The sequence below is a fragment of the Convolutriloba macropyga genome, chromosome 14, assembly GCF_964194025.1.
Source record: "Convolutriloba macropyga chromosome 14, txConMacr16.3, whole genome shotgun sequence".
NCBI lineage: Eukaryota > Metazoa > Xenacoelomorpha > Acoela > Convolutidae > Convolutriloba > Convolutriloba macropyga.
In genome coordinates this window covers 34077448-34102128 of record NC_134481.1, presented here as the reverse complement: position 1 = coordinate 34102128, position 24681 = coordinate 34077448, and the positions used below count along the sequence as shown (strand labels likewise).

Here is a 24681-nt window from a genome sequence, read left to right as displayed (position 1 = left end):
GTTACCAAATTTTTTTTGATAATTGAAGATACAAGAAGGATTTTTAATTACACCGTGAAATCTAATTTGTCCAGTTGGTGAAACTTTAATTAGAAGTTCCACTCAATAAAGTTATTTCTCTAGGAGCCCCGTCCTTCTTTTCACATCGAATAAAAAACTGAATATTATTTGGTCGATTAGAAAACATTTTTTCCTTTCTCTTTGCAAAATAATATCCAGAATTTCGTACTTCAGAGAAGAAAGGGTACAGTAGTTTATTTGCTTGCAATTTTTATCTTGTTCTAATTCAAAAAACTGTGTGTGTTTTTGGAGTTAGGTTTTCGTGCGACTGATTGCTCTTTTGCAACTTTGAGTTTCTAAAAAATGTTATATTGCAAAACAATTGACAACGCATTTGTTTTTCATCTCGCAAAGTATTATCAAAATGAGTGTTCTGAATTTTCACTTTTTCATAATAAAAATCGTAGTTAAGTTGCAGTGGAAAAATGTCTCAGTTTGATCTTTCAAAAAAGCACAGTCAAAAAAATTTTCATCCATAAACAAAGAGAATCTTTTGACAACCTTGAGAACTATAAGGGAAATTTCTGTGCTGAGCAAGTATCACACGAGCCGTCTTGTTTTTGTTATAAAAGTAATTGCTGAACAAGTAGCACAGTATTAGCTATTGAATTATGCTATACTTTTGGTACCAATTGAATGGATTTTCAATGTTGACAGGGGGAAACTGTTTCCAGGAGTTTTTTTACCGTGGGAGGTTTGTATCGATGAGATTTTTTGTTTTCTTAACTTATGTGTTATTTCCGTTTGGGGTAGTTTCCTAGTGGTTTTGTTTCTTAATTTGTGTTTTTTTCCAAGGGAAACAGAGAATGAAGAAGAACAAAGATACACTATGGTACCAAAAAGTTACGTACAGCATGACTTCTGCTTTTAAGGCATTATTCGTGCTTCATAAGCATGATTTGCGCCAAGTCATGAAAAAAAGCGTGAAATTTAGAGGTTTTAAGAGATATTTCATTCTCTATTTCTCCGCTTAAACAGAAAAGATGGTTAAACCGCTTTGTTCTTTCACCGTTTGCAAAGTTTGTTACGCTACGAGATGTCGGATTTTCATGGTTTAAAAAACAACAAACGTGACTCAACTTGAAGTCAAGATCCAGTGCACAGTATGCATACATACGTTACTTGAAAAATAACAGTTTCGAGGCCAAAAAATCGAGCGGAAGACCCCCAAAATTATCAAAAAAAATTAGAAAAAAAGTTGGTTATGGATGTTTTGTAAAATCCCAAAACCTCACTGGAGCGCATTAGAGTGGCTCATTACGCTTTTTCTTGCTACGATAAAATTTCCAGAGGTACAGTACGACGAATTCTCAAAAAGTACTGTGTTTTTTCAAGAAATGCTGCAATAAAGTCAGTTTGAATTAGAAAAGCAAGTGTTTTGTTCAAAATGGTGTATTAATATGCTGAAGAAGCCGTTCTCTTTTTAGCAGAATAATGTTTTTACTGATGAAACAAGGGTGCGCATCTCCAGCAACGGAATTGTAAGAGTTTTTCGAAGAAATAGAACAAAATTTCTTGAAAAAAACACAAAAATTTTGAGATCGGACAAACGATCACTTTTGTTTTGCGATGCAATACAATCAATGGACGGAAATTGCTCGTTAAGTGTCCAGACAAGCTAAACGCTGTCTGTTATTTGGAAATTTTGAAAATTTACGAAGAAAATTGCATTTACAGGACATTATTTTTCAACAAGATAATGCTCCTGTGCATAAATCGAAGATTATCGGTAATTTTTTTGAAGGTACTGGAATGGCCATCATACAGTCCAGATCTGAATCCTATTGAAAATTTATGCGCAATTTTGAAGCAACGGTTACGAAAACAGACAGTTTTTGGGAAAATTTAGAAGAAAAGTCTATGAAATTGGGAGTGAAATTGACCCAGACGTCGTGAGAAACCTGTATGAAAACTATACAAACCATCTCATAGACGTCGAAAAAGCTAAAGGTGTATTGACGCGTTATTAGAGAAAAAACTTTGAACTGAAAATGTTATTTTATTTGATGTTTGTATTGCTTTTTAAAAAATCTTTAGGCTCACGTAAGTAGTAATCATATCTGCCATGTTACTGGAGGGGGGGGGGGGGTCCGGACCCCCCCCTACAAGAACTTTCACTCTGTAAAAGTTGATTTCTTGTACTTTTGAAGAAACTTTGAGAGTCTTATTGTTTTACCTACTTCGATCTTTTGGATTGTAAGTTCATGTTATGTGAACTCTTGGGAAATAAATTTGGAGAGTTTGGAATATTTCCTTCCGCGCGCATGAGTGGGCTGTTATGCCTAATTAGAACTTTTATTGAGCTTTCGAAAGTGGGGTTTGTTTAAACTTGTCAAGTTTTGTTTACGGTGGGGGATTTTATGTGGAGTTAAATCAAAGCGGAGCGGGCTCTTGGAAACTGAATTTCAAAACAAAATTAAATTAGTGCGGTGTGTTTTATTGATTTTGAAATTAATTTGCTTCGGTGTATGAAAAGTGTTCCAATTAAGATAAAAGTAAATGTATGGCTGTGAAAGCAGTTTGGAAGTATAAATTTGGTGAGGGGAATTAAGCAGGGCCCTCGGTGTTAGAACTGAACCATTTCTTGGCAAATGCTTGGAATATATTCTTTTCTGCCTGTTAGGTTGAGATAAATGTTAAACCACCAAAATGAGCCTTCTGAAGAGACTATTTCCTATTTCTTCTCAATTGTATTGCGTCTACAGAGCGAACTAAGTGAAACTTGAAGCTATTAAAAAGAATGCCAGGACACAAATGTGAGACTTGTGAGCTCACTTTCAACAATTTTCAAGAAAAATTAAAACATTTCACAGAAAATCACAAAAACCGATATATAAAATATTGTTCAAGATGTCAGGAAGCCGTTTATTTTCTTCCTCAGTTTACCAAGCATAAAAAGCACAACAAATTTCTTGAAACCAACCCATTATACTGTTCTCTATCTCTTGTTTCGGGGAAAATATTGGACCAAATTTGCCCTTTCTGCAGGCAAATTTTTTTTATAAACAGGAGCTCGAGAAGCATTTGAAAAGCTTTTGTCGGTGCAAAGTGCAAAGAATATCCGACAGGAGGACTGGGAAATTTCCTTAAAGTAAGTTTTGTTCTCACCAATTGTATAAAAATATCATTATTAATATTTATCTTTGTATTTTTAAATTTTCCGTTCTATAAAAGAAGTACTTATTACAATACAAAGAAAAATAACAGATTACTCAGTGTCAGAATCTACAATATAAGCACGGGTAGGTTTAATCGAGATTACTGGCGATTCCTCATTTTCAGAGAGTGTTACCTCTGAAGAGTTAGTAGATTCAACACTATCTATTTGTCTGAATAAGTTATTGCTTAATGTTGCTTGCTTCTTTTTGTTGCTGATGCTGGCTAATGTTGCACTCTCACTGCTTGAAGAGCAGCAATCTGGGTTTTCATCAGCTTCATTGAGAATGAACGGGTTATTGATTTCATGGTCAGACACATCACTTTGTTCCGATAAATTTGAAAGGTCAATAACATCATTCAACTCTTCATTAGAGTACGAGGGCTGATGAAAACCTGGATCGGGTGTTTCCCAGCCTGAGACCTCCCCTCCTTCAGGAAGTTCAAACACGTTATAGGGTTCGTTCAATTCGTCTTCCCAGTCGGTTTCGGCACACAGTTTTTTTGAAACGTATTCATCACGCAAAGAAAAATGTCCGAAGGGCAGTGTCGTTTTTTTGTCTGTATTTATATATCTTTTGTCGTCGTATGCGCAGAGGGCAATTTTGTTCAAGCACACAGTTTGTAGTTGATGTTGAAGTGTTGACATTTTGATGTTTTCAAGTCTCACTACGTTGCTCGTCTCCAATGTCTCTTTGAACATTTCATGATTTAATTTGGCTTGCGCGAATTTTTTAGTTCCTTTCGCCGACATTTTGTTTTCACCATTACTAGCAACAATCGAGTGAAGTTTAGGCTTAAGGGCACAGAATTCTTCTATTGGCGTTCCTGCAAGTTCGTCTTTGAACTTAAGCACCACCTTTGCATTCGTTTTGTCATAGAGTTTGTGGTCGCTGGGGAAGTTTGAGAGATCAAAGTGTTTTTTCAGGGTAGAGTTTTTCGTCAAATCATCATAGAAACTATTCGTTTTAACTTTGTATACGAATGAGTCTGTATCTGAATACAGCAAACTGCACTCTGTTTGTTTTTTTATTACGATGTAATGAAAATCCATCATAAACAGCTTTGAAAGCTCAAGAATGCTGGCTCCAATAATTGTTGGTTTGTTCCATACTATGGATTGGACTTTCTTTGTGATAATTGTTAGGTTCTCGTCTATGATTTTTATCGATGAAATATTTCCTTTTGATGTTGTTTTAAGTAGCTCCTCTTCTGTGCGAACAAATTTAACGGACACTCTATTTCTCAAACTTTCACATAGCTTGCCAAAAGTAGAGTTTGACATAAGTTTGTAGAAATCCTGATCAAGCTTAGAGCTAGCTTCTTGACGTTTCTGTGTGTTAAGTGCAATATAACTTGCTAACCACTTAGATTGATGAAACTTTACTGCTCGATGAACTCGGGTGACCTTAATTCCGCTATCAACATAGAATTTGAGGTTCCGGTAGTGAACAACATAGTTCTTCTTTGGGTGAAACGTCTGTCTCAACTTACTTGATTTCGACGAAGTTAGACTTAGAGCGCTTCTAAGAGTTGTCTGATAGTCACTAAGTTCTAGGGTATCGATTGGTTCCTTGTCGGGTATCAATGGGTAATCTGCATGTTCATCATGTAGAGCATCAGGGTACTCTAGATCCACCTCAACAATGAAACCAACATCCCCTTCGTCGTCGGTCTGCAAAATCGTTTCTAGTGCAACATCTTCAATCAATTCAAACGGATTCAGGGGAAGAGGGAAATGTAACATGATTCCCCCGTAAAGGTTATTAGCATCAATATAAATGATTGATGAGACTTCCTTTGAGCTATCAAAGTTAGGCAGTAGAGTGTTGTTTGCAATCTCTAGTCTTGAACTGTAGATGGAGGACAGGCCTCCACGTATCATTTTCTCTGCCATTTCAAGGATCAGTCGGTCTGTCAACAGCTCAATTTCGGGCTTGCAGGTTTTCAGAAACGCGTTTCCAGAAAGGTTTGAAGCTGTGTAGAACTGTGCACAGTCCAGGCCGTATGTGTCATAGCACACAGAACGCAGCTCCTCGAACCAGCATGACAGCTGTAGCACATCGCCAGTGAGATATAGCTCCAGGAATTCCTTCAGACTTTGGCAATTGAACTCGTTGAAGACAAAATTCAACTGATTGAGTTCCTCACTGGTAACATCAATTTTATTGTTTTTCAAACTGTTTTTCCAGTTTTCGAGACTGGGAAGAGAAAGTTCTCTCAGTTTTCTGAAGTCATTGACATACGAGTAGGGAAAACTTCCCTTTTTCTTCAACAAGTTGCGTTGCTCAGTGGTATAGCCTCGGTAAAAGTTGTCAAGAATACTGAATTTATTGTGAGGCAGAGTTTGTACAATTTTATCGAGGCTGCACGGCATAAACTTGAAACTGTCAATAAAGCGCATGTACTCGTAAACAGTGACTTCATCTCGCTTCCTTTTTCGTGTTTCAATGAATACACAAAAATTTAGTGCAATGAATTTTTCGTCGTTTGTCGGTATCACTTCAATTTTTGTTGACTCTGAGGCTGTATGCAAGGACTTAACTATGTGATGTAATTCATAATTCATCATGTTGTGGGCAATTACGGGCGTGAAGTTGAGTGTTCGGCGCTTGAGGTTGCATTCGTCGTGCGCGTAACCAATGAATTGACCACTGTAGTGACAGTGGTCTAACACTTTTTCGTTGTCATTGTTGAAAGCAACATCACAAATCCAACATCTCGAGAATGTACTTTTCAAAGGAGCGGCTCCAATAAATTTAGGAAATTTCCTTTTCTGATGGTAAAAGAACCTTGCAAGTTTTTCGATTTTTGTAATGAAGCGTTTCATACAATCGGGGCCTGTGTAAATGTCAAAATGTATTGGTTCAGGGTTGTTATGTTCGACCACAATTAAGCAGTAACTACACGGTAAATGGTGTTCCAAGGCACACGTGCTTGAAGTCATTGGGTTTTTTTTGCTGTTGCTACAGGCACAAGTAGAGATTCCAAGTCCAAGTATACTACAAAAGGTGAAAATCACCTCGCGGCGTAGTTTAGCATTGTTCTAACTTGTTGTTAGCAGGATCGGGCATCGTGATTTGCAGAGAATCATTTTCCAAACACGATTTCTGATGTGCTAATAGCACATCCGCTGACGAACCAATGTGAAAACAGTTCCTGCACAGCTCATTTCTATCACGATACTCTTTACCGTTGATTTTAGCGACAAGTTTCATCAAATTGATAATGAGTACGTAGTGGTATGTCTGTTCGTTTTGTAGGAGCAACAAATCGAGTACGAATGGGAAATTTTTGCCTCGTGACAGCCTCAATGGTAGTAATTGCTTCGTCTGATACCTTAAATATGAAAAATCTTAGACTTTTTCTGGATAGTGAGGTTTTTTAAACAGCAAAATGTTAAGAACTGTTATGATGAACGAAGAATTTTTGCCCCCCTTTTTTTAACAACTTTTCGTTTTTGTTTTTGCTTTTTTTTTTACAAAAAAATAAAATCACATTTAAATACAGAATAATACGATTTGTTCTTACCTGAACACATTAACTTGTACTTCATTGAGTTCCTCAAACTTTGATATGTCCTGTAGACTCATTGGCATTTCAAAGTCCCCTTTCGGTTGCTTTGCTGATGGATTTTCTTTGCTGTACGTCAGAACGTTGGTGCGTGACCTGAAGCATGGTGTTGGCGGTTCTAATTTTTCTTTTTTGTAAACCAGATGGTATCCAGCTGTGTAGCAGTAAAGGAAACAGTTATCATCGTTTGCCTTGTGTATGTTTAACAAGTTCGAATCTCTTCTTAGCGGATGTTCCTCATGAAACGGTATGAAACTGCTTCTCCGGACAGGCACACATTTGGCCAGCTTCAGGGTAACTTTGTCTATTGAAAGTAGCTGCCACCCACTTCCGTAGCTTGAAAACGAAACAAGTTTTTAAACAATGTTGTCGACAAAGTCTTCAAAAATTTCATCCGAAATCCCTGAATGATATACGATTCGTGTATTCGTATTGAAAAACACGCTCAATTTTTCTTGATCATCATCCAAAGGTTTCTGAAGCGTCATTTCCACTACAAGTTGAACCTTTTGTGGAAACTTGTGCGTGTGTTTTTGGACTGTTTTCGAAATTTCGCCCCGGTTCCTGAACAGATATTCCATAATGTCTAAATCCCCCTGGGCCGGCTCAAATTCGTAGTAGTTTACACCATTGCTAATTGAACAGACTGTTGGTTTAGACGTATCAACTTCGTGGGTTTCCAAGTCCAAAATGGGCAGACCATGCTCATTGTTTATGTGCTCTGCATATTCGAGTTTTGTTTGAAAACCTACGCGACAAGTATAGCAGACTTTTAAAATGGGCTGTTGATGAGAAATATGAGAATGCTTACGCAGTGTAGGAAGACTTCTAACGTTCTCGAAGCACTGAAAACAGCTGAAAGTCGGTATATCTGGAAAAATTTTATGTAAATTTTTCATATGCTTGTTAAGGGACCTTCTGTTGGAGAGCTGAGCAGAACAGTTTGGACACTGAACTGGCATACTGTACAGAAGTACGGAACGCAGTTTTAAAGCTTTGAATGGTGTTGAGACTTTTGAATAATAGGGTAAGAAATGTAGAAAATAATGATTGATAACGTTAAGAGATATTTCTAAGTTGTGAGAGTTTTTGAAAAGCTTAGGAATTATTAATTTATAGTAAAAGCCTGAAAAGCTTTCAAATTTTTTTGCAACAAAATAGAGGTATAAATTCTTTGCTTTATGTTTTCCAATTTATCAAAACTTTTTCACCCAAAAGTTGACGAACAGTTAAAGCTGAATTTTCTGCAATCAAGTCAAGAAATGAAGTTTTGATTGCGTGGCACTACACGGGTTTCGTTTAATTCTTGAGCACACCTCCAGTTTACAGCTTTAGGTAGTACAATGTTTTCTAACCCTGAGGGGGGCGTAATTAAATATAATTCTTATCATGACAATTCATAATATACAAGTTTCAACTCTGTGTGAGACCTTTGTGTAAAACATAGGCAAAATATGGCAAGAACAATAAATAGGCTTATCAGTTCTTCTTAAATATTGCATGTACTCCCATAATAAGTTTTCTTTGTATTATGGAATTTGAGTTGTAATTTGAGTTTATTGCAGAAATATATATAAGAATAGTAAGAAAATTCTATCGGCCAGTATATGCTGACTTATTGTTAAACATGTTGTAAAGAATAATAGAGCAAAGTGAGAGAGTTTTCATTCAAATTGAGCGCAAACCTAACACTAAGTTCCCCCTTCGCAGATAACGAAAATTCTTTCCCTTCAATGTTTGCTTGGTAATAACACTAGTCTTTTCATTAACCAGTAAACTTGATCGAAAATAAAATTTTACCCATTGGTTGTTGTAGAGCAGGGAGTGTCATATCAAAGGAAAACGGTTCATGAAATTGAACTCTAACCTAACCCCTGAACGTTTCAGATAACAAAAACTGTTTTATTTCCCATAATTTTGGACTGTGTAATAAGCACAGTCTTTTCGTAAACTGTAAAACTGACTAAGTTTAGAAACGTACTGAACGGTTACTGTAGAGCAGGGAGTGTCATATCAAAGGAAAACGTTTCATGAAACTGAACTCCACCTAAATCCTGAACACTTCAGATAACAAGAACTGTTAAATTTCCCAACTTTTGGGCTCTGTACTAAACACAATCTTTTCATTAAACAGTAAAGTTGATTATATTTAGAAACGTACTGAACGGTTACTGTAGATCAGGGGAGGGTCAAATCAAAGGAATGCCTTCTGCTCAGCGAATATATGCATAGTAAACGCAGTATTTTGAACAAATATGAGATTTTCATTGTTTTTGTTGATCACCGCAAGATCAGAGAGAAATTAATGAAAAAGTTTGAATCAAAAATTCATTTTAAAAAAATTTTTTCAATGGTGCCTCAAAAGTATTAAATTGTAATTCCAGATCACTTACCTATGGATTCAGGTAGAAAAATCAAAAATCGTATGTCAAGTTTTTGAGTTAAGGTTCAAAATATCATTAAAAATTGCATTTTTTGTGAAATTTCTGTTGAAAATAGAAAATATCTCTATTAATTTTTAATAGTACCTTCATTCTTTTAATCCGTTCCTAACAGTTAGTTCAATCACTTTTACAGTACCTCGTGAAAATTTGACGCAAATTTCATTAAAACTCTAAAATTTTGTATTCTGAGTTCTTTTCTAAATATCATTTTTCATATGGGAACCTTTAAAAATTATGTTTCTCAGTTATTTGAATTGTTTTTTCAAACAGATTTTGTGTTCACTGTAAGCAGAGATATCTCAATTTGACTCTCAGCCCTCAGAAGAAAATAATTGTTCTGCAAAAATGTCAAGATAGTTTATTTCTTATTTGATTTTTTGCTTCCTTACTTAGAGACAATGAAAAATTATATATTCTGAAGAAAATACAATTATGGAAATCCAATTGTGATCAATATGCGGCGAATGAATAAGAATACAGTTGGGACACCATACTGTTTTCAAGTTTTATAAAATCAGCGCATCAAAAATGAATTTATTTTGAGTTGTCAAAGAGTTCTCGCATAGCTGAAATTTTTCTCTTTTTTGGAGCATTGTCAACTGAGGGGTTTTCAGTGTTTACGGGAGTTAAAGAGAAGTTTTTGGTAGGGGTATCTTCTTGTTCTTCAATTCCATTGTAAATTGTGGGAGTCTCAAAGTTGTCTCCAGAAAGGTTTTTCAACAGATCGTTTGTGTCTGTAGGACTGTCAAAGTTTATCCATAAGTTGTTGCTTTTTAGATTCGAAAAAAGTGAAGGATTCTGCTCTGAGCTATCTGGGCTGAGTGTTGGACTGGGGTCCGCAGTAGGCGTGCAAAATGGTGACGGATTTGTAGGAGACTCAGGAGATTTTGGAAGCCCCCAAAGATCCGCTAGGTTGTCGCATGCTTGCAAAACACCGAGCTGGTTCTCATAGAATGGTACACAGTCGCAATCGTATTTGTATATTAATTTTTTGGTTCCAATTGGTAAGTTCGATATATCATATTGTTCCAGATGGTGCAAAAGTGTTGTTGGTGGTACAATTCCCCCTGATGTAATGAATCCACTACCAGTAGTTTCGGTTTTGTCGGGTAACTGAGCCATAAAATTGATGAATATTTTTGGAAGCATGCAATGGTCGTGAGTTATCCACTCTTCTTTCTCATGAGAACGTTTTTGTTGTACAATTACTATGAAGTTTTCATGTACAGTTTGATAGATAATTGTGCGTTCACATGACAAATTGCTTTCTGACGAAATATGGTAAGACATTGCAATTGCTCTGGAAAATTCAGATGAACTGTTAAGTCATAATTGAAGTTAAACAACAATAACGAAAATTTTGAAAGATAATGTTTCCTTGAAGCAAATACTAGTAATGTTGAAACGAAAAATTGAATCAAAAATGAATTGAGGTACAGTTATTTTTAAAAGACACTTGTTTGCAGTATTACAAGCATGAACTTGAATATAGAATTGAATGAAAATTTCAACAAGTATGTAGGTTGTTCAATGTCGTTAAAGCGTCAAGTTTTGGCACACGTGTTGGGTTCACTTTATTGATCAAGTTAGTCTCTTGACACACCTAAGGTCATACATGTACTCTTCATTTTGGTTTTATCTGTTAAACCAAACATTAAAGTTGTATTGTTTCCAGACAAGACCACCCTGAAGTTAAGGCAGGCTCTAGTACCATGGGAATTTGTATGCATACATAGGATAAAGACATTTATGCGTTTGCCTACAGGACTAACGTACAAATACTGTTAACTCAATAGATCATATTTCTTATCAGTTAACCAATTCTATTTCTAGCGTCTGCGTGTAATTTCTAAAATTTTAGTGCACGAAATCATTGACACGGTTTTTCTTGCAAAACAGTTAATTGAATATATTGAATAAGAAACACAAAAATGCCTTTTACAGCGAAGACAGACGCTGAGTTTGGAGACGCTCATTTTGACATTTCCAAAAGTGAAAAACGTTTGATCCGAGCAACAGTGAAAACTTATGACAAAACAGGAACTTATATCTTCCTAAAGTTGTTCAAAAAAGTTGGTCAAGAATTTGAACTTCAACAGAGAATAACACTGACTTTAGAAGAGTTTGAAAAGTTATCGAAAAAGAACGGAAAAATTCGTTCTGCTGCTAACGACAACACTGAAAACGATTCTACTCTGAAAGCTCCCTCTGCAAAGAAACCTAAATTAAAACAAAAAGACGACGAACACGAATTCTCTGAATAATTTAAAGAGCTCAATTGAAAATTGTAGAAGCTATGTATGAACGTTCACCTGGTTACTTCAAGCCATTTCAAAAAAATTTCAGGTTTTTTATCACTGAAGAGAAACCAAAATCAACGTTCGCTAAAGTTTCAGCCATATGCATGCACACTGATAGCCTTTTTTGTGGAGTTTTACCTGCTAATCATTATCATGTTTTGTTTGATGTGTCAGATGTTACTACAGATTTCTTAAAAAAAACTAAACTTTGTTCTGTTCCATGCTTATTTACAACTTTTAATTGTTTATTCTCGCATGGCAAGGACTTGGAGACAATCGGAACGGTTTTCGAAAAATTGAAGCTAGCTGTGGAATACAATGGTCTAACGTTACAGACGAAGGGAGACACTACAAACATTCAAAAACGTTTACCCAATTTGGTCACTGGCGTTGGCTGCAAAACTCATCGGACAGTTGGAAGTACTGCTTTCAAAACTCTAGAAAATAGTGTTGAGAAAAAATCAAACCAACAATTGCAAACTGACCGATTGTCTACTGAAACTCTTAAGAGATTTGAGAAAATTTTGCATGGTCCTCATTCTGGTGCTTTCTGTCAAATAATGGATATCTTTGTGAGTGGTTATGGAAAATTGGATATTGACAATGATGTTTTGTGTGTTCGCTTAGTTTATGAAGAAAAAATAAAGTTTTGAAAAAAATTTATTTCAATACAAAAGTTAGTAATGTTAGAGCATCATATGAAGCGTGAAACGTATCAAATCAACATCACTCATCTTTACAAATTTTTTTTCATCAAAAAGGTAATGAGCAATATAAATGCAAAATAAGCCACACAATATTGAGTTTGGTTTTTGAATTGGTTGGTTTCTAAGCAATTCAAACACAGTTTGAATATTACCAGCAGAGGAAGCAAGTCTATTGTGTAAATGTTTATATGAAGTTAGATTTTGTCCCAGTGGATCTGCAAAAATATATTTTCCGTTTTTCCGGCAAATAAGTGTCCAATGTGTTCCAATTGTTTGAGAAGTTGATACATTCACTATAATGAAGCTGTTCTGAGATAGGCTAAGCGGAAAATTATCAGCAGCAAATACACCATGAAATTTATGCTTTAACAATTTACATCGTTGAACGAGGTTGTTTATTTCATCTTCATCCATCAGTTTGTGAGAATATGATTTTTTGAAACTCTCCGAGCAGAGTCAATGAAAATTGTGCTAGCTTTTTCACCAATTATAAAAATTTCAATGTTGCTTGGTAAGGCCGCTGAAAACTTAAGTTCAATTGAAATTGAACAATTGGTGAGTTCGGGGTGAATAAAATCATGTGACGCCTGCTGAGTGCTGGTGAGATCAAACACCATAATAAAATGGTTAGGGTATTCAGACAAACTTTTTCCATGTCCATTGTCAATATAGGCTAAATCTGACATTGTGTTGAAGTACAAGCGTTTTACGTCAGCTGTATTTATGGGGCTGTCTGCAACGGGGAGTCCATTGCGATAAATACATATCTGCTCCAGATTAAATTTACGAAAGTGAAAAGGATTGAGTTGTTTGCTTCCTAAGAAAGCTTCATTTGTGTTAAGACAAATGGCAAGACGTCGAATAGGCTCCCTGCTAAAAACATCTTCCTGTTTCCAACTTTGCAAACCAGTAGAAGCCAGAAATGTTTTTGTTATAGTTTCCAAGTAAGGATAGGACGCTGGGCTTGTTAGCAAAGTTTTTTCAATGGCAGAAACGACGTCGTCGTTCAATGTCATTTTTCTCACATACAAATTAGCTTCTATAATTTTTACTTTGTATGATTTTCCAGCATCGTCAGATATTACAACAAAATCATCTATTGATCTTCGAAAGGAAATTCGCAATGTGACTCCACTCAAAAGATGTCGATCACATGTAAAAAAATCTACTGCCACTTTTCCATAAAAAGTACATTCAGCAGATTGTCTAACCAAAGTTTTTCGTCTGTCAACTTCAGCTGTTGCTGTCGCTCCAGGATTATCCTCGTACGAATAACCTTGACAAGCCAACCAAGTAGCCTTTGCGTCTTTGTTGTGAGAAAATTCAGTTTCAATGAAACTTTTGTGAGCATAATTTCCATTTGCATTTGAAATTTTCAGTCCGTTGGCAGATACTGTACAGTCAGAAAAGAGTGAATGTAAAACATTATTACAAAAGTAAGGAGTGTCTGTTTTGGTTACATCTGCTGCAGCTCCAGCATCATATTTTAAGTCAGCTTCAGAAGCCTGAACTATCTTGCATTTGATTTCCAGGAAGATTTTTTGCAGATCAATAAAATTATTTCTGTCTCCAGCAACCTCAGACTCAAGCATGGGTCCGTTAGGACTTTAAACTGGCCCTACTTTTTGACAAAAGCTCCCATCAAAAGTTACAAGAAGCGCTGGTTTTTCGAATAAATCCAAGGAACTATGTGTTGCCTATGTTGGTAACATATTACCGATCATCTTTAACTTTGGCAAAGAAATCCGACCGACTTCTCTTTGGCTGTTTGTATTTTGAAATGACTACTTTTCTTTTTTTGCTACTTTTTCTCGCTTTTGAACCTGAACGTTTAGATCGTCTACGATTCATTCGTCTTTGTCTCATTCGCAGAGCCAATGAGCCTCCTGTTTGCTTTTTGACTGTATTTGATATCGTGTTTTTCAGCGCTTGCTTTGGAGATTTTTTTTAACTGACAACGTCCATTAACTCTGGTACGCTCTGTAACAGAAGTTATTTTCCAACTCGTTTTGCTGCTGGTAAAATAAATTTTCTTGCAATAGGTAGAGCGATTCTTCCGATACCACTTGCTAAAGCTCCAAAGCCGCTACCTCTTTGCCTATAGTGCCCAGAAAAATAAGGCAATGCAGATGCTTGATTGGTGTAGTATGAATCCATTGCTTTTACTCGCCAAATTTTTTAAACTGTAACGTCAAAATGACTTTTCCGGTCCCTGAAAAAGGGACTAATTGACCTGTTTCGGTGCGTAGTTCTACAGAAATTGACTGAATCGTATTTGAAAGAAGTTTTTTGTAGTCCAAATTCGAAAAAACTATTCTGTGTGTTGGTTCAAGCTCGCAGACGCTACCGTTTTTCAGTCGTTGTTTTGAATCAATGACTTGTAATAAAGGTGCTTTTGCATCGCCCACGTATTGATACTCAATAATGTTTGTATAAATGAATATCAAATGTTTCCCGGCGCACAGATCAGCTGGAAAGTCACCCATAAAAGCTTTAGTATCATCTTTTTTCATCAGTTTATTTGCAATTGTGTCCATTTTATAACCAATGTGTGTTCCTCGTCCATCAGGAGTGTCCTTGAAACCAATAATGCTTGGAATTTCATCGCTTGGAAACGTAATTCCCTCGTATTTTCCAAAGACAATTTCAAATTTACCGGAACTTTTAATTTCTCTGAAAGAAAAATTTGGTAAACCAACAGTTCTTTTAATGGTAGCTAACAACTGTGGCACAGTATCAAAAGTTCCTGGCATGAAAGCTAATCGCTCACCGTTGTATGGACGTGATATGAAATTGGCTCCAGAGCTATTCCGTTGGTGATCTTCTAAACCACTTAAACTGTAAGAAATTAGGACTCCGTTTGTGATGTGCTCTATTTTTGTTGGAAAAATAATTTCACTCAAAGCTACTCTCCATTCTCCCGACAGTTGTATTTCATCATTGAAAAAATTCCTGAATGAAGCTAATGTGTTTTGATCGAAGATCTCCATCGAAGCAGAGGAAATTACATGTACCGTAAATTCATCTTCAAAACGTTTATTTGCCATTTTGCACAAGCGACTCTCGAAATAATTGGAGTTCGGGTTGATAGAATTTACCCTGAATAATTTCCTTATCGTTATCGATAAGAGAATACGTTGGAGGGTTCAATGTTGGGATAGACGAAATTTCAAAAACCTCGTCTGTAAATGACTGTTTGTAGCCCTTTCCAAACGTTTCTTCTTTTTTCAGTATTCGTACAAGATCACCGACAAAAAATTTTGGTTTCTGAGATTATGTTGTATTCGCAATCAACGATACCAGTCGCGGAACGTCTTTTTTTGTGACTTTGTTTGGAGCAAGATTGATTGTTCGATTAACTCTAGAATTGATAGTTTTAACAAATGAATCCAGTTTATCTAGATATGAATAGGTCCACTTTTCTTCTAAGTATCTGTATATTATATTTTTGAGGGAACGTATATTTCTTTCAGCAAAAGCAGACTTTTTCTCACTGAACGTACTGTATAAATGAATTCCGCGTTTATTGCAGAGGGCTTTGAAAGCACCGAGGAACTCTGTACCATCATCGACCCAAACTTTTTTAGGTTGCTTATGCTTGATCATCTTTTTGAAAGCCTCTGCAGTTTCTGTAGCATATTTTGTTTTTAGTGGTTCAACTCTGAGATATCTTGACAGACAGTCAACTGCAACAAGAAGGTATTTTACACCACTGTTGTACTTTGCAAGTTTATCAACAAATGCTAGATCTACGGACCAGATCTCATTTAGGTCGTTAACAATTACTTTAAGCCTTGGAAATCTGAGGCAACGTGAACGATATTTGGTGAAGGATGGTTTCGTTTCCAGATACATTTTTACTTTTTTCATTGATATTTTACTCAAATTTTGCAGTCGTTTTGCGTTTCCAAATGACGCAGGTCCTTTTAAATAGAGGTTATCAAGTTTCTTCACATCATCTATAGAAAGCCCAGTCTTATCTACTCGTGTCTTCGTCAGTCGTTTTTTTGCTCTCATCGACTTTTGGCTCTGCACTTTTTTCTTTTGTCTCAGATCTTCCTCTTGGTTGTTTTTGTTGCTGTTTCTTTTGTTTTCGAGTCGGTTGTTCTTCCTCTTCTTCGCTGTAAAACTCATCGAGAACTTTTTTTGCATGTGTATTGTAAACCAAGTGGGCTGCTATATCAAGTTCACTCAATATTTTGGAATACTTTTGAACGTCAATTTTTTTGGTAGGTTGTTGTAAATTGTACAAGAAATTTGTCACCTTCACTCCTTGAGGTTCATCTTCAATATGGAGAACATTATTCTCTTCACTAATAGAAACAGTATCGGAATCAAAAATTTTTTTCAGGATTATTGCAGCTTTTTTTGTTTTATTTTCATCCATTAGTTTTAGTTCCAGCATTATTGAGTCAAAGGCTGAGTCTTTCCGTTTTTTCACTACAGGTTCAATTTCACTGTCATCACTAACAAATGATTCTGATTTTACATCATCTCGATCACTTGTTCCATTACCGACACTCTTTGTTCTCATGACCAGTCTATCAGTGCTTGTGTCAGCATCTTTTTTTTCCACTTCTCTGCTCAAAGTTTGGATTAGATCTTTGTAGGAGCGATAACTGAGTGGCTTTTTGTTCATATATTGGATTATCAAAAATTTCTTCCTTGGTTGGGTTTTCTGATATGAACATTCTCTTGGGAATCAAAACGAATTCTTCTGCATGCATTATTTGACTTTTAAGTAAAGATAGCACGAGAATGCTATTGCCTTGATAAGTTGTGATTTTCTCGTCAAAATAAATCGCTTTTTCTTCAGACTTGTTTCCTTTGATAATAACTGCTGAAATGAGTCCTCTTGATTTTTTAGTAGCTGTTTGTTGACTGGTACATTGCCATTGATTACATTGAGCAAACACTCACAAAGAATATTTATAAAACTATTTGGTGCTTCTTTGTGGAACTTTCTGAAATTAATATCAGACATCTCGAGCATTTGCTTTAGCATACATAACTCTTTCTCTCTCATCTGTCAAATTAGTTCTAACCGCTTTGGAGGAAGGTAGATAAAAAATTGTAGGACCTGGTTGTACAATATTTGAACAATAACGCAAGAAGTCTGAAGTTTTTGGATCCAAGTCGATGAGTAAGTAACCAAAGGGTAATTTTGTTGCTAACTCGTAGCTTTCTTTTAAAAAACTTGTGTTGTTCAACTGTTTGCCAATATAGGTGATCTGCTGTATGTCTCTAGGTGATTTGAACAAAATGATGTGAGTTGTATTGAGATCAATTGTTCTTGACCATTTACTCTGTTGAAATAAGTTATGCTTAACGTAAATGACGCTAATATTTCTGTGACGTCCAGCAGTTGCGAGTTTAGAAAACTCTTTGTCGTTGAAAATTTCCTCGCAAGAATCGTCAAAATCAAGCAGGCAGTTTTCCAGCTGTGAAATGAAATCAAATCCAGAAAACTTTGTGAAGAAAATGTTCAAGTTACGCTCTATAGAGCTGAACTTTGGTTGTTCATGTTGATAGAAGTAGTAAATAGAATTAAATTTTGGGTAAAAAGTGTTTCTCAGTAGCATCTGGAATATGAGCTCAGTTTTACCACAGCACGATGGCCCACAAACAGCCATGAATAGTCTATCGCTTGTTGAAATTATCTTGTTCATAGCTTCGGATTAGGAAGCGCGTAGCCAACTGTGCATGAAAGCAATGAAAACCAAAATGTTGACTCCTCACAATCAAGATGAAAAAACACAAGTTTGATCAAGGACACACCAATAAGAAACAGTATTATTACGATTTGAGTAAAATACACTGCTTCTGATCGTGGTAGTCTAGAGTTACAAAATTTCCATGAGCGTCTCTCTTGATTTTCTTCATTGAAAACTAAATCATTCAAACCTATTCCAGCAGGAGAATCTATCTGGTCTTCTTTATCACTCATTTGAAAAGACGTTTTGATCAAAAATGAATTAAAACATCAGTTTTTTGTGTTAGCTCATTATTTTGTTAGTAACTCTCTCAACCATAAAAAATTCATATGAAGTATATCTAGAGTCTTTGTCTTCTTTCTTGAAAGTCACTTTGTAGTACGATTGCATGCCACAATCCTTTGCGTGGTAGACAATTGACTCCACGTCTGCTTTGCTGACTACCTGTTTGATTTCATCAGGGAGACTTTCGTCGTCCAGGCTCACTTGAACTGGGGTTGGCGACTTGTGCATAGGTAAAGGGGTTAGTTTCAGTCTTCTCATTTTCTCTTGTAAAGATATGGTACATTTGAAAATATTCGAGCAGTGAAAAATATTTCTTCAGCGTCTCAACCTCCGATAAGTTGCAAATAATCTGTTGTTTCCTCAGAATGGATTGCCCACGTGATTCTATTTTTTCCTCTCTGACCAAAGATAGATTTATTTGATTATCATTCGTTATGCAACTGCATACTGTCAAACTTGGAGATAAATTCACTTGAAGAACTGAAGGAGCTACCTTCTCCACTCGACGGCTCATTGGCGAGCAATGTTAGCCAATTGAAATACAACTGTGCTTTTCTTTTAGCGCAATGTCTTTTCTTTTGTTTCTCAGGCAAGTAAAGAGAATGTAGAGCACAAGTAAAATGTTTAATTGGGGGAACAATTTCTTCAAATTTAGGGCATGAAAGGGTAACCAAATCTATCACTTCTTTCTGTAAAAGTGTTTGCAGTGATTCAGTTTTCTCTTTCCCTTTAGCATAAAACTTTCCTGAAGGAAATCGAAGTTTAATTGCAATAAAAATTTGAGATATAAACCAGTAAGGATAATTGCCACTATTCCACGACAAACCGTGTAAGAACCTACTAACCCACTGATGAGATTTTCTCTCACTAGCGGATAGTGAGTTGTAAGAAACTGGTGGAAGGAACAAGATTGTGTCTGTGTAGTTGTTTGAGCAAATCGATAACTCCTTAATTATAAAACCCGATTTCTTATGACGAAAACCTTCAAAATCTGAGACAACAATTTCTGGCTTCAACATTCCAGCAAATTAAACAAATTCCTTTTAAAAGTTTTCACGAAGAGGCAAAACATTAATCCAGTCATGTGACCAATGTAGGCGTTTGTGATTGGACAAGGTAAAACGTATGAATATCCAGGGCCTTTCTGACTATGCTCTGCAATAAACCCTGAAGCGTCGTGAAGTATTGCATGTAATCGAAGGAATTTATAAGACTTCAGGTAAGTGTCTAGTGAAGAGTTGTCTATACCTATAAGACCACCATATGGTCTCAACTTGAGAACTATTTCCAAGTTAATTTCGGGGTCCAGATAAAGACATGCTGCCAAAAAGTATACAAATCGTTCACTATATTCCGGATAGTCGACTTTTATTTGTTCGTAAATTTGATGAATGCTTTTCAAATCTACTGTCGCTATGGTTGTCATGCTGATTCTCAAACAGAAAAATAAATAAATGAACAAAAGTTACTTTTATGTATGAAAATAATAAAGTTGACAAAAATTGACTTTTTTCAAGAAAATTTTTCTATCTTTTATTATAAAAACATTAACTGAGAAGTTTTTTAAAGTCAACAAAAAATCAGTTTTGAGTGCTCTTTCATAGCGCAAAATCCATTTCAGACCATTTTAGGACTCCAAAAATTTTTTAAAATTTTTTTCAAAAAATTCGAAACTTTTATATGTTTCGACCCCTATACTACTTAGGTGAAAAAAGTGAAGTCAACAAAAAATCACTTTTGAGGGCTCTTTCATAGCGCAAAATCCATTTCAGACCATTTTAGGACTTTGAAAAACTGAAAAATTTTCGAAAAAATTTTTGAAATTTTTTGAAAAATTTTAGGCTTCTGGTGTCTTATATTAGGTTTTTTATGTTTTCACCAAAAAGATTTAGTGAGAGTTCAAAACTTAGGTAACACCTAAATCTATATACAGCGAACATTTCAACAGCGGATATCTGCCATGTTACTGGAGGGCGGGGGTCCGGACACCCCCCCTACAAGAACTCTCACCACCGAAAAACTGATTTTCTCTTAGTGAAAGCAAGTTTTTTGGTTAAGTTTCGCCAGCCAACTTAACCCAAGAATTTCTCTCAGGCTGGCGAAACTTAACCAAAAAACTTGCTTTCACTAAGAGAAAATCAGTTTTTCGGTGGTGAGAGTTCTTGTAGGGGGGGGGGGGTCCGGACCCCCCCCCCCCCCCAGTAACATGGCAGATATGATTACTACTCACGTAGCTTTTTGGTACCATAGTGTATAAACTTTTAACCATGGCTTAAAGATACAAATATTTTTGGTATCTTGACTGAAAAATCATTCATTCGTCTCATTTTTTCCCTCTGAATAGTCTTTAAAACTAATTAGATTCAAACATACCTGGCATTTCTCCATGTTTTTGATGCATTCCTCCATTCCAAGATTTAGTTCTGCCATTCCAACACAATTAGTTTTGTCTCACTTTAAGAGTTGTTTTATTTAGGCCAAATAATAATGAGCTAAACAACAAAAATTATAACTATAACATTTACCATCACACTACTTTTACAAAAAATAATAGCACCTACGAAGGAAATAAGATCAGAATCAGGAGCGTTTTTTTGCATGTTCAGAATTCTTGTGAAACACATATTCTGCTAATGTTAATCAAATTTGAATCATGCTTACAATAAATGCCATATGTGTTTTCAATAGAAAAATATTGTTTCTGATGCGATGAAGATTGAGATTGGTTAAAAGCTCTCAATAGAATATCAATAACCTTTTCAACTTTTTCCTCCCACGCGCCATTTTTGCACAATATACCAGAAATATTATTTGGCCCCCAGACCGACCCCAAAACCGACATAAAATTCAACCCCAACCGCAACCCGAAGGGATTCAGGGTGGCACTCACTGTGAAACTGCTTCATTTTCAGTGCACAAGCTTGCAATGATTTGCATTTAGACACGCACATTATGGTCAAGACTTGCATTTAGTCGTGCACGTCGTGAATAAGACTTACATTTAGACTGCCAACTGTGAAAAGTGACATGATCATTTCTCCGAATCAGTACTGATATAAGACTTGCAATTAGGCGTGCCCGGTACTGAAATTGACTTGTCATTAGGTCAGGTTCTATAACTGACATCTATTCAATATACAATTTTGGTCTGGAAAAATTTTATGAAGAATCTCTGAACCGGAATATTTTGAAGAGCTTGATATGGCAAGAAATAGGTTATATGGTCTCGAGCATGTTAAAGTCTATGAAAAACTCAAAGTGATGCCATCATTTGGTAAACGGGTTTACAACAATTTAAGCAGAACAAACCAATGATGATGTGAAGGCCTGAATATCCAAACCCATTGGCCAGATTTTTTGCTATTCATAGTAATTTAAGATGGAACTTTCCATCTATTCACAAAGGGATAACAATGACAGGGTTGAATAAATTGCTAAATTTTCAATAGGTGCTGTATAAAAATAGGATTTTTGGATCGTTTCCGTTTGTGCCCCCCAACCCAGCTTAGTGGGGTGCATATTTTTTGCACCTGTCAGACGCACTTGATATTTTTTTACATAATCTTGTACTATGTAATAACACCTACTCTGTAACGGGGGGTGCATAACTTACTGGGGGGAGCAAACGGAAAATATCCGGGTTTTTTTTACGAATTTCTTCATGACTTCATAATCAATCATGTTTTTTTCTCAACTGGCATTTTCTAAAATTATACTTTGTCCCCTTTAATCTAGTATTGTACTATTTTTATTTTTTATTTGTTTCTTCCTATCCTCCAGCAATAGTATATTGTATTAGCAAAAAGTTATCCATTTAAATTACTGTTTTTGTCCTTTCAATTATTTGCACAGTAGGGATGATTATTTTCCAAATTTTACATCACCCCCAGACAAAATTATAATAATCTTTAAAGCGAGGTTGAAAATTTTTCCAAATTCAAAATCAAAACATAATTGATCTGAGTAACAAAACTGCGCTTCTAGAATAGAGCTTTATTTTAGGTTTTTACAAATTGAAATGAACTTCTCGGTGAAAAATGACAAATTTTGTTAAAATGCACAATTATGGTTAGGCTATTTGTGTGTAAAAAAACCAGCATCCAGGTTTAGGTCCAGAGCCAAATTGCGCTATGATCAGAAATTCCGGACCAAAAGGACCTCTGATCAGACTTTTCAGACGGAAATAGACTCTGATTATAATTTCCAGGCCAAAAAGACCTCTGATCAGACTTTCGAGACCAAAATCTCTTCTGATGAGACCAAACCCAGACCTTGGTCCACACTATAGTGCGCTTGTGATCAGACTCAAATGCAGACCAACGTCCAGACTATAAACAGACTATAATCAGATTTTCCCGATCAAAGTGACCGCTTTTCAGACTCAATCTAAACCAATTCTTGAAAAATGCACCTTTTCTCTGTTTTGATGAATCATTGGCAATTTGCGCAACGCAACCAAATAGATTTTTTGCGATAAAATTTTAAATTCCAGACAATTTTTTCATCCTTTAATCTAACAACACCAATAGTTTTTGCTAATTCACAAATACTTCTGCTTTCATATTTTCAACAAACTTCTTGTTTTCAACAAATAACAAAAAAGTTTAAATCATCATAAACTTATTGTCAAGATGGAATTTTTTTCCACCTCATCATTCAGATTTCGCCTGTTCGGCAACAACTAGGTAAATATTCAAAACAAAAAAAAAGTCCAGTACAGTTTTCACAGTTTTCAAAAAAGTAGTCAAACAGATTGTAAACTTAATATGACCCTTGGTCTCTTTAATAGTGATTAAATGATCTTCTACTACGCTAAAAATATTACATTACTTGCTATAGTAGACAAGAAAAACATTTATTGCTCTTTTCATGAAAATTTTATTTTTCAAATCCACTATTCAATGTGTCTTTAATTAAACAAATATCGTTGTACTCTGGCTCCTGAATCCGTCTATCCTAGTTATGCGTCAACAAACCTAACTGTCAATTTTTATAAAAGCGTTTTCATATCATTCCAAGTCATTTTCTGTCTTAATGGTAACACAAACTTTAGCTGCAAAAATAGTATGATCTTGTAAATATAAATTGGATCAAACGCGTTTTTTGGTATAAAATCAACTTATAATTGTGTTGTAATATACAATGAGCAAACATATTTCCCAAGGCACCTCCATTCTAATGAAAAAACCAAAAGTCATTCATTCAGTAAAACGGCAGACTTGATAATTGTAATCAAATGCGCTTGAAACCTCCTCTGATCAGACACAAGTGCACTCGATACCTCTTCTGATCAGACTCAAGTGCGTTCGAAACGGCTTCTGTTCAGACTTTTCAGACCGAAATGACCTCTGATCAGACCGAAACCAGACCATGGTCTAGAATATTGTTCACTCGAATCGCTGTCCAGTCTCTGTAATTTAGGTCTGGAAACACACGGGCGTGCGTTCGAGTGGGTCTGATCATAGCTAAATTTGGGTCTGGACCTAAACCTGGGCAATCATCAAACCCTAATCTAGAAGACCGCATTAATAAAAGATCACAAGAAATTGTTCGGTATGATTGTGTACATGTATTATTTTACGCATGATCTCTGAGGTTCCAGGTCGATCCGATAATGCAAAATTTTCCCATAAACAGTACCAGATTTTAAATTTGCCGGCAAAACTACTTGACTCGGCTGAAGTCACCTCGAAATTCTGGCTCATATCTGGAACGGTCGTTCCCGGTTAATGCCAGAATTTTTGAGTGATTTCATCAGTCACGTATTCTATGCTGAACTATAATTCACGTAACCTTTGTGTTCTAAGGTTTCTTTGGTCTTTCTCTCATAAGGTGGGAGTGGGGTGAGCGAACACAAACTTTGGTTTGTTCACAAATGATAATGAAAACAACAGATAAACAAAACAAGCAATAGTTTGTACATGAAAGGGAAAACATTTACCTCAGTTCAAACGGTGACACTGTTTTATTTTAGAAAACCAAGATAAATTTTATTACTGTCAAACATATTGCCAATTGGAACTAAATCGTGACTCACCTCAAATTGAAAGCAGTGGAAATGCTATCTTAACGATGACAACCGAATCGGAATCATTGTTTTTTGCATACTTCAGCGGTCATTTTATTGGAGAAACATGGAAATAGAATCTACAACAAGCATATATTAGAGCATAGTTCTGGGAAGCCTACGGCAATTAGGGCTCAAAGTCCATTAGAGCGCTTGCGCCCGGGGCTAAACTCGAATTGCTGCAGGCTTCCCAGCTCTATTCTCTAACTTATTTAGACCCTATTTTTGCTGTTCAAAAACAAAGAGAAAAATCAATTGAAATTTGGATTAACATAGCATATCTGTATATCTCTAAAGAAAACTTTTTCATCAACTCGTTTTTCTCGAGATAATCTCAATCAAAATAACATTTTTTTTTCATGAAATTCTCAATAT

General features: G+C 35.7%; 1 protein-coding gene across 2 annotated transcripts in view; it reads right to left on the bottom strand.

Moving 5' to 3' along the window:
- Positions 1 to 24401, bottom strand: part of LOC142353293 (uncharacterized) — a 37746-nt gene extending 13345 nt beyond the window's left edge. Inside the window, exons 1-2 of one of the 2 annotated variants that reach the window (XM_075405525.1) lie at positions 24277 to 24401; positions 20613 to 20731 (exon numbers count right to left, since the gene is read on the bottom strand). In XM_075405525.1, coding sequence (XP_075261640.1) covers positions 20613 to 20669 — 57 coding nt within the window. In that variant the 5' untranslated portion in view covers positions 20670 to 20731; positions 24277 to 24401. Of the gene's footprint in view, positions 1 to 20612; positions 20732 to 24180 lie in introns of both variants that reach the window. The other variant, XM_075405526.1, reaches the window with a different exon arrangement.
- Between the last annotated feature and the right edge of the window lie 280 nt (positions 24402 to 24681).